This window comes from Bremia lactucae, linkage group LG2 (genome assembly GCF_004359215.1).
Source record: "Bremia lactucae strain SF5 linkage group LG2, whole genome shotgun sequence".
Lineage (NCBI taxonomy): Eukaryota > Oomycota > Peronosporomycetes > Peronosporales > Peronosporaceae > Bremia > Bremia lactucae.
In genome coordinates this window covers 2,797,461-2,807,788 of record NC_090611.1, presented here as the reverse complement: position 1 = coordinate 2,807,788, position 10,328 = coordinate 2,797,461, and the positions used below count along the sequence as shown (strand labels likewise).

Below are 10,328 nucleotides of genomic sequence, written 5' to 3'. Positions count from 1 at the left end.
ATGGCTTCATCAGCCATTGCCAAACTCGGCCTCTGTCCTAAGTACATTAATGAGGAGCCTGATATCCCAGACAATGTACAGGGTGAGCTAAAGAAGCTTGAGGAGTCTGCTGTGCAGCTTTTAGAAACTGCATTGACTCACGGCCGCGTTATAATCGTGACAGCCGCTGAGACTGGATGGGTCGAGTTATCGGCGTCACTTTTCATGCCGCGGCTCGTTCCATATCTCAACACGCGAATTAAAGTCATTTCTGCACGCTCCACATACGAGTATCTCTATCCAGACTGCCCGCATCAGTGGAAAATAGAGGCTTTTAACAAGGAGGTATTTCCAGTGTGGGAGGTATACGGCGAAGAAAATTTAGCTGGCGTTCCGCGGCACATCATTTCGCTCGGTGATGGCCCTACCGAGCGTGAAGCACTCATAAACGTCAAGATGCAGGCAATAGATGTATGCCACGGCAAGTCGATGAAGTTTATCGCGTACCCAAAGATAAGCGAGCTGCAGTTGGAAGTGGAGCTTATCCTCGCCAATATGGAGCACTTGTGTACTCATGAGGGAGATCTCGACCTTCAAATTACATGGGAAATGCTTAATGTCGCCACATAGTCCAAACAGGTGAAATGAGTGTATCAAGGGTAATGACAGGGTTTGTCGAAAGGCTTTTCAGTCATTGTTGATGTTAGATGTATTTTGTGGGCCAAGTTACGTTTTGGGGGGATCATGGTAAAGTCAGGACTACAAGAAGGTATTGGTACGAAGAAGCTTAAAATATATTAAATACAGCTCTACTTTATATTTCTTTAATCTAAACTTTTCTCAATTTTGACTTTTTGCTAAGCGATACCTTGACTCTTCCTCTGCCCGCCGTGAACGTGATGTAACGGGATTTACCGTTACATAAGTATTATTTCTAATAATAAAATAATAAATATTATTCCTGTGAGGAAATAAATAAAGAAGTACAAAATTTTTATCTTTAATGATAATTTGACTTAGAAGTTCCAATATTTCCAAATTGGATCGTATTGATGCAATAAGACATTAGCTCTATTGATTGGTTGATACCGATCTCAGTGGCCGAGTGGTTAAGCACTGGAACTGGGACCGGGAGGTACGTGGATCGATACCCGCGGAGGGCGGTACGATGACACATCGCCGGAGATAGGCTAAAAAGCAGACGAGCAACCATCCAATGGATGGCCGCCCTGCCAACCCGCACCGAAGGTGTGTGATAGTTGGGTGGGAGGAGGCCCTGTAGCCGAAATTCCCCATAGTGTAATGAGGGGTGCGGGGTTCCAATAAGAGAACTTCGTCAAAATTGAATCTCTATTGATTGGTTGATTCAAGTCTCAATCAACCCCGCCAACGGTTATAAGACACAATTATGCGGTGCGCAAGGAGGCGCCATACTTAGTTATTTATTAGTAAAATAAGTTTTTAGTAAATAAAAGACCGTTACGTAGGATACTAAAACATATAGATACAGTTTTACTTTCCCCTAATTATAATCCTTTGAATTAACTTGGTAGCTAAAGCCCCTTTGCTACTTAGAAACCTTCCTCTGCACCCTTGTGTACGTGAAGTTTCGAGGCACTTAACCTTCACTGTTATCAGTGTAAGGTTAACTAGTACTGATTAGTACGAGTGAAGGGTGCCCCGTTACACCTGGCAGTACTTCGTAGTCCGTTCAGCGACCTACGCATGTTCCATCCAACATGGACATGTTCGATGAAGGAGGAGGGAGCTTCTCAGCCCCTCAAGATGATTATCACGCCACGCGTGAAGGGTTAAATCATTTGAGTGACCTTAAATGGAGAGCGATCAAAAGAATGAGTTCGGTCGTAGGCGGGCCAGCCGTTGGGGCCATACTATGGCCGCATGCTGTATACTCTGGGAAGAGATGAGCAGCATGCGGCCATAGTCGAGTTCATACAACACGAACTCGACGCGGCCCAAAAAAGTACCAAGGCTCTCAACACGCAAAGGTGTTAAGAGAACATGGTGTTCATTAATGTGAAATGTTGAGGCAGCAGCATGTAAATGCTGCTAATGGGCCGACGCTTCGTCGACCCGAAGCTTAAAGATCGCAATCTCTAAGTTTAAGGCAGTCGAAGGCAACTCCCTTTTGAGATGGTTCGTTGAATTAGACGACGCCATAGAAGCTCGCCGAATCAATGATGATGCGACGAAGGTGAAATTTGGCATGTCCAACTTAGCCGGACGTGCCAAATCTTGGGCCTAGAGGCTCAAACTTCACGACCCATTAGTCTTTGGTAGAATAAGGATTTTAAGGATTGGCTCAATAAAACATTTGAGCCACCACAGGCCGAGTTCAGGACTCGAGCTGAGCTCCTGGAGTTGAAGCAGGGCAAGCGTGACATTAACGCTTATGCCCAACATAGATCAGGTGTATCTTTAGTCATCCAATTGATGAACAAACACACCTAACTGCGTTTATTGAAGGTCTTGCAGACGGACCTGTAAAGACCCACCCGTTCCGTCTAGAATTAGAGTCGCTCGACCAAGAGATCTCTATAGCGGAACAGGAGGACTTCAGCCTGAGACAGGCTTTCGTCCACTCGGGTGCATATCGTCCCCCGAGACGACAAGAAACGGAGGTCCAAAACCCATGGATATCCTCGTGTGTAGAGCGAGAACTCATGCTCCTCAAGTTACAAACGGTTACAAAAATGTAATCTTTCCCAAAAGACGAGCCACTACGCCTATGAGTCTAGTGCCCCAAAGTCAGTGCCTAAAAACACTGAGCGAAAAGACCGGCCTCTCGCTAGGAACAGCGGAGGACGTGGATCGACGCTGTTGTGGAATCGCAACGGCGAGGCGGATCTTAAAAGAACGGTCGGGGCAGTAGGTGCGGAGCGCCCTACAGAACCAGCAACGTCAAAAGAATTTGCAGACCTTTTCACGAAAGTTGCTCTTCACACACAAACATTGTGTGTAACTGCCCCAGGGGATAAGGTTAGTCTCAATCACCTTGAAAATAAGTGTCAAATAAGTTGTCACTTAAGTCCCTAGTCGATTGTGGGGCGTCGAATAATTTGATTAGACGCCAATCGCTAGAAGATCGCAGATTTAAATTTATTGAGCGCGATATCCCTCTAACGAGGATGACAGTGCGCCTTAAAACAGGCGCATCTGTAACGGTTAAGAAACATTTAGTTGATATCCAATACACACGTTAAAGGGTAAACAGTGCGATGACGATTTCATCGTACTCGATTTGGATGACTATTTTGATGTCATCCTTAGATTACCATGGCTCAGAAAGTATGAGCCATGTATAAATGGGCAGCATCAAGCCGTGACGATGCCTGTCTCTTGTTCATTAAATTGCCAACTGATGTAACGTCTTGGAGCGTACACAAGCGTGTGGATGCCCTACGAGTGAGTGCGATGGCCTCTCTTGTGAATCAGTCGTTAGCTTGACTGCACAAGACCTCAGAGTGAATACCCAATACATTGTGGAGTTAGATCCTGACGGCTAAGCACAAGCACAGAGAGCGTCGAAGTTCTACCACTCAAATAAGTTGAGTAGTAAGAAACAAGGATGCTTGCTTGAAAAGCAACATCCAATAAAATATAAAACGCCCGTCTATAAGAGACAGTGCGAAAGTTCTAGATTGACAGGAGAGTCGATCGAAGAGAATCTTGCTGTGGAAGCGCAACCACAGCTATAGGCAGTTGGGAAGGATACTCCCCAAATAATTTTTGTGGGAATAAGTCCCCGGAAACCTGTGGTCAAAGGTTCCCAGGTACATTAGCAAATAAGTTCTAAATAGGAATTTGAGACAATAAATGTCTTAGTAAACAATGGATCAAGTGTAGGCGCTTATACAATTGATCTAATAGCGCCTACGAAATCAACTTCGGAGATAATTTAATTGCCGACGCTAGGACCGAAACAGTTCTTGCGTGTTCTGCGTAGTGGCAAAGTCAAGAAAATCTCTGCGTACTTGTCACAGATGACAACTACGTGGCCGATATTCGGTCGGCAATAGTATCTCCTGAGAACGAATGGATTCTCCGTAGCTCATCGATGGGCGAAAGTGTTCTCAAAGAGAAGACACGGATGGAACGTTTTACGTCCCAATCCAGGGTTATTTGAAGACAAACCCTTTGTATAAGGATTGAATAGAGTTTATGGATGGCTTCCCTGAATCAGTAACGTGCGGGTTGCATAAGGTTAAATGAACTCGACACGAAATTGACAAATCCCAGATTCATTATACTGTGTCATAAAGCAATGGCCATTGCCTCGTGAACAAGTAATAGCGCTCGACAAATTCTTTGCCGAACGCTTAGCAGCGAGCCATGTGAGGGAATCAACTTTTCCACATAGCTCTCCGACCTTCTGTGTGCGTAAAGCAATAAGAGAATGGCGGATTGTGCATGATGCAACTCTACCGGCTTAAACGCCGACACCACGAAAAGATGTAATCACTGATGGTATGTCAAAGATTACTATCTTTTTTTAAATGGATCTGATGGATGGATTTTATCAGACCTTATGCGTGAGCAAGATATTCCGTTAACAGCAGTAAGCACCCCAAGCGGTATGCTATGGGTGTGGCTAGGCATGCCACAGGGACTTAGTAATGCCCTGCGACATATATCAGATGTGTAACCAATCTGCTAAAATTGGTGCTGGATTTCACACTGAGTTATTTTGTTGACGTCTTCGCTCATAGCAGAGCAATGAACGGGAAGTCGAATGTTGAAGTACATCGTACCCACGTCCAAAAAGATCTTATATTTTTGCGTGAAGAATAAGTTGCATGCAAATATCAAAAAGTGTATATTCGCTGCAAGCAAGATACCACTTCTTGGGTGCATCGTGGGTAAAAATAATTGACGCTCGGATCCAGAAAAGTTCAAGACGATAATTAATCGGCCTGTGCTAGTCGATGGAAAGGGACTTAGAAAGTTCATCGGTTTAGCGGCGTACCTGCACTAGTTCTCACGAAATAATGCCGAAATGACCTTACATATTCCTTTCAAGGTGAATAAATTGTAAAGTGGTCATGGAACGCTGATTGTCAGCGTTCCTTTGAGGGTATCAAGCAAAGCTTGATGCAATCGCCAGTCCTGGCGATTGCTGACGAAGACCGACCTTTTCATGTGGTCTATGACGCCAGCGATTTTGCAATCGGCTGTGCGTTACTACAATACGACACAAACGGCGCAGAGCGCATCGTCTGTTATCAGTCGCGTCAGCTTCAATCAGCTGAACGCAACTATCCTATGCATGACAAGAAGCTCATCGCTATGATATACGCACTGGCTAAGTTTAGGGTATATTTCTTGGGGAGATAGACATTTCATTGTATATACGGACCATGCATTTTTACATACGGCCGTAAACAGTCCACACCTCTTGCAAAGAATGGCGAGATTGTTGTTTTCTTCGCGGAGTATAACTTCTTCCTGGAGTATAAAACAGGACGAGTTAATGTCGTTACTGTTGCCCTTTCGCGCCGGCCCGATTATGAGTAGGGTGGGCAAATCAACAGTGAGCATAAAGCCACTGTTGCAACAGTAAATATTACGTCGTCAACATTACTCGATTGCGTTAAAAGGGCTTATGAAGAAGATAAGGCTTTAAGGGGTTGATGGATTACCTTAAAAATCTAGCCTAAAAATCCTTAAAAGGATTGCAAAATTGTATTGATCTTCAGCAGATCGATACACAACACGCAATGGGTTACTGTATTAACAGCCATTGCTGGCGAACACCTCGTGTCGTCATCCCCGCCCATAGTGATTTTCGTTTAAGCATCATGTATGAGTGCCAAGATGCACCAATAAGTGGGCATCGTGGACGTGAGAAGACCTATCTCACGATAAGTCGCGACTTTTGCTTTGGCCACGCTAGTATGAGTTCATCCGCAAGTACATACGTGCTTGCGAAGTTCGTCAACGGGTGAAGCCCAGTGCTTCATCCCGCGCTCCGTTCCAACCTCTGCCTGTTCCGGCAGAGTATTGGCAGTCCTTTGAACGACTCCCAGGAGGCGTAAGAAGTTCAATTCGAGTCTTCTCAAATCCTTGTTCGAAGGATATGCCATTGAACGACTCCCTGGATGCGTAAGAAGTTCAATCCGAGCCTTCTCATTGACGATACTCTCGTTCAACCATGAGCAGCTGGGAAACCTTTCGTTCTCAGGAATTGTTATTGCCGACCAATATCGGCCACGTACTTATCTATTGTGAAAAGTACGCTGATCTGCTAAAAGTTACCGCTACGTAGATCACACAAGAACGTTTCGGTCCTAGCGTTGGCAATTGAGTAATCTCCAAATGAAATTTAGGAGGCGCTATCAGATCAAGTATATTAGCGCATACACTTGATCCGTTGTATGTTAAGACATTCAATGTCTCAGGTTCTTCTTTAGAACTTATTTCCGAAGGTACCCGGGGTTTCTTCAGGTTCTTGAAGACTTGCTCCTCCAAGTATTATAGGACTTATACCCTTATTCATTTGAAGGGTATCCTTCCTTGAATGCTGCTCCTTAAGCGAGAATCTTTGTCGCGGTCCACTCGACCTATTCCTGCTAAGGACCTACGGCGCTACCTGGGCTTATGCACAGCCGCCGGAAACTAATTTCACAGTAAGATTCCACACGTGAGGCAATCGCACTCAGTCATAGTGCATCCCCCCGCTTGTGGACGCTCCAAAACGTTCATCAGATGGCCATATGATGAACAAGTGACGGGCGTTGTAACATATCGTACTGCATGACTCGCATTTTCTGAGTCATGATATTACCATTATGACATCAAATTTGTCATCCAAATCTAGTACACTGAAATTATCATCGCATTGTCTACCCTTTAACGTTCATCGGAATCCGACTACACGTTATGTAACGGTTGCTGATGAGTCTGTTGCAATGCCCACTGTCACCCTTGATAGAGGTATATCGCGCTCAACGAACTTGAGCCTTTGATCTTCTAGCGATTTAAACTATTTGGCGCCCCGCACTAAACAAGGAATGAAGTACAAGATCCGTTTAAATTTCGATTTGCAAGGTTATGAGGGTTACTTCATCATCAAAGGCAGCAACAAATATTTACTGTGTGTTGAGAGCAACGTTCGTGAAGAGGCCTGCAAATTCTCTTGACGTTACTGGATCAGCAGTGCACTTCGCCCATAATGAGCCTTGACGATTCGATTTGCCGTTGTAGTCTCACAACAGCGTCGGACCCGCGTCATTCGTCATTCGTCATTCGTCATTCTTTGCGGGAGGTCGATCATTTCGCTCAGTGATTTTTGGCACTGGGGCACTACGTTCATAGGCGTTGTGCTCTGTCTTCTGGCAGCATTGCATCTTTGCAATCGCTTGTAATTTGATGAGCGAGGTTTCTTGCTCTCAACATAACAGAGGTCAATTGGATCGAAACCTCGGGCTTTTTGCCATCCTGTGGACGATGAGAACCCGAGCGGACGAAGGCCTGTTTCAATAGCTCGATTAAGCGCCTGCAGTTCGAGTTGGAACGAGCGAGTCTTGGCGAGACCATCCTCAACCCTATAATGAGCACAGTAACCTGTATTTGCATGTCACATCTGTTCCATCAGTTCAGCATCTTGTTCTCTTAACAGCTCTACCTGTTAAGAGCCTCGCTGGTGAAGCAAGGCTGCCTTTTCACGGACCACGTGGAGTCCTGTTGAATGCAATCGATAATAGCCTCATATTGATCGTTTTTTTGCAGAGCGAGCAATCGTGCGCTGATGGCTGACTCGTCTTTGGTCGAACTCATCCATTTGACGGCTTTCCATTCGAGGTCACAAATGAGTAAACCTCTCACGTTTAGCCTGGAAGCCTTCACGCGTGGCGTGAAAGCTCCCTTATTCTTCCTCAACATGTTCATGTTGAATGGAATGAGCGTGGTCATTAAAAGGACCACGAAGTGCTTCCAGATGTAATAAGGCACCTTACGCTAGTGCTATTGCAGTACTAGCAATCCTAGTGATTCTAGGGATCGCTCGCAGGGCCAAGTCAACGTTAACGTTAACACTTCTAAACGGGCAAAGGATATCAACTCTTGTTCCAAGCTTGGACAGCCTTTGTACAGAATGATAAAAACATAGTCCGTGAGGTCTGGATTGACATGCTAAGTGCTTTCCATGAATGTTTGAGAAACAGACCATAGACTGTGCACCCGATCAGTTGCAGCGTTTGTCTAGAGAGGCAGGGATTCCCTGCCTCTCGTGAGGGAATTCATGCCCATGCTGTTTTAAGGGTGCAGGTCATGCCCCTAAAAAAACATTTTCCTCAAGGTTCCCATTGGAGGACTCTCATATCTTACGAGGTGCGTCATGGGATTAAGAACTTCTAATCCTTTGACGAGCTCGAGAAGCGCTAGTTCTCCGATGGACCTTATGCCGAGGAGTATGGGTCTCGTCGTACTGCAAGACGAGACGCGGAACGTCCTACATCAGTTGGGAACGAGGTTCCAACTATCATGCGAGGGTGGATTCCCTCGCCAACGAACGAGATAACTCGTTCGAACCCCCTTTGCCTCGCGGTGGTTAAAGAAACTTCATTAAGAAAACGCTTTTCACCACCTGAATCTATCATGGATGTGGAGGGGAGAAAATATCCAGTTCGCTTTGTTTGACGAGCCCGAGTCAACATCGTGATTTAAATCATACCCTTTGTTATTTAAGGGGGGATCTTAATCACGAACGATCCCGTCGCCGCGAGTTAGCGTTGACGGCGCTCGGGTGGGTACCCACGCAAGAGTCTGCAAGGAACATCGAAAACGAGCGCTTGGCACGCTCGAAAAAGGATTTCAAACTATCGTTCTCTTCTGTCATCTCTTAAGAGATGCACGCCCTTCAACAAAGATCATCTGGGTAGTACACCTCCCTAGGTGCATAATTTGCGCCCTTGACGCAGCAGGTAGCCCGACCTCTCTCGACACCTGAGACTAGCAAAGAGGCCTCAGCTGGTGCTCCCATAGGCAGCCACAAAGCCGGGCATATCAATACGTAAGGTATCGATCGGTTCCCAATAGTCAAAACTCTTCGGGTATCCTATCCATTGGACGAGGATCTGATACCTTTGCCTCACGGAGCGGTGGGCAAGCAACCTTCTAACAAGGAAGCGTTGATTCCACCCGCATCCATCAGTGCAGGCGGCGTTCGATAGGAGTGGCGATCTCGCCCACCTACTCGCGGCTGCCTTACCTTCATCCGTTCAGTCACAGGCGTTAAGCTGAACGACATGTTGCGGATCTCGAGGGTCAAGTCTCGCGGCTGATCTCGGATCTCGTTGATGTCCGAGCGAAGGCTCGTCCGGGTTATTAAAACCTCAAGACTCGCTTGGACCTATTTAAGAGGATAATGCTGAGGGATCCGCGTTACTCGCGTGATGTCCCTCGCTATCCAAGTCCTGTTCCTGGTGGGAGAATTCGGTCCGATAGCTTTTCACCTTCATCGTCCCTCTCACCCGAACGACGCTCGACTCACAGTCGGCGTCACCATCGGTCTCCTTAGACGGATGGGGATATGTGACCTCATTTGGGTATACATACCGTTTCAGACAACCCACGTAAAATACGGGGTGCGTCTTCATATACGAGGAAAGCATGAGCCTACAATTTAGGTCTCCAACCGCTTCTACCACCGTAAAGGGCCCAATGAAACGCGGCAACAACTTCGTACCTCCAGGTAGTACAGAAATTGCATTTTTAGGTAGGGTAGCAGTACTTAATAGTACGTTTTCACCCACTTTAAAGCGTTCATTATTTTTGCGACCATTTCGGTCCGCATATTCTTTTTGCTTGTCCTGTGCGCTTGCCATTGCGTCACGGACTTTACGTGTGATGGCTAATCGCTCATCCACAAAGCGTTGAGCCTCGCTCACGCTTTTAGCATCAAACTCGCCTATGATACCGCCAAGAGGTCGGTCATAAGGCGTAGTTTTATTGACCGCTGCTAAACTGGCAGGGTCACTAGGGCAAGTTTCTGTCTTTGAGATGATACCCTCATGGGTCATCGTCATATTGACGAAACTATGTCCCTCTTTCGCACCGAGCATAGTGAGGGGCCCTCCCCCACTAAGACTCGGGCTGCGCACAAACGAGACTGGCGTCCGAGGATGGCGCAGTCCGTTAATATAAAACGGTGTCTCACCCGTACTGGCGTGGACACTGTTATTTATAGCGAACTCCACAAAGGGCAATTGCTTGCTCCACTCTTTGGGAGTTGCTATAGTGCGTAAGACATCCGCCACGACCCGATTGGCACGTTCTGTTTGGCCATCGGTCTGGGGATGATCTGCGGTCGACATGTGGAGCTTGCTACC

The 10,328-nt window shown here is 46.3% G+C and overlaps 1 protein-coding gene across 1 annotated transcript; it reads left to right on the top strand.

The window, feature by feature from the left end:
- CCR75_002766 (uncharacterized protein) lies at positions 1-609 on the top strand (the record flags this gene model as incomplete). Its single annotated transcript, XM_067960863.1, has 1 exon — positions 1-609. One exon carries the CDS (start codon positions 1-3, stop codon positions 607-609), a length of 609 nt encoding a protein of 202 aa, XP_067821719.1.
- Positions 610-10,328: the final 9,719 nt, after the last annotated feature.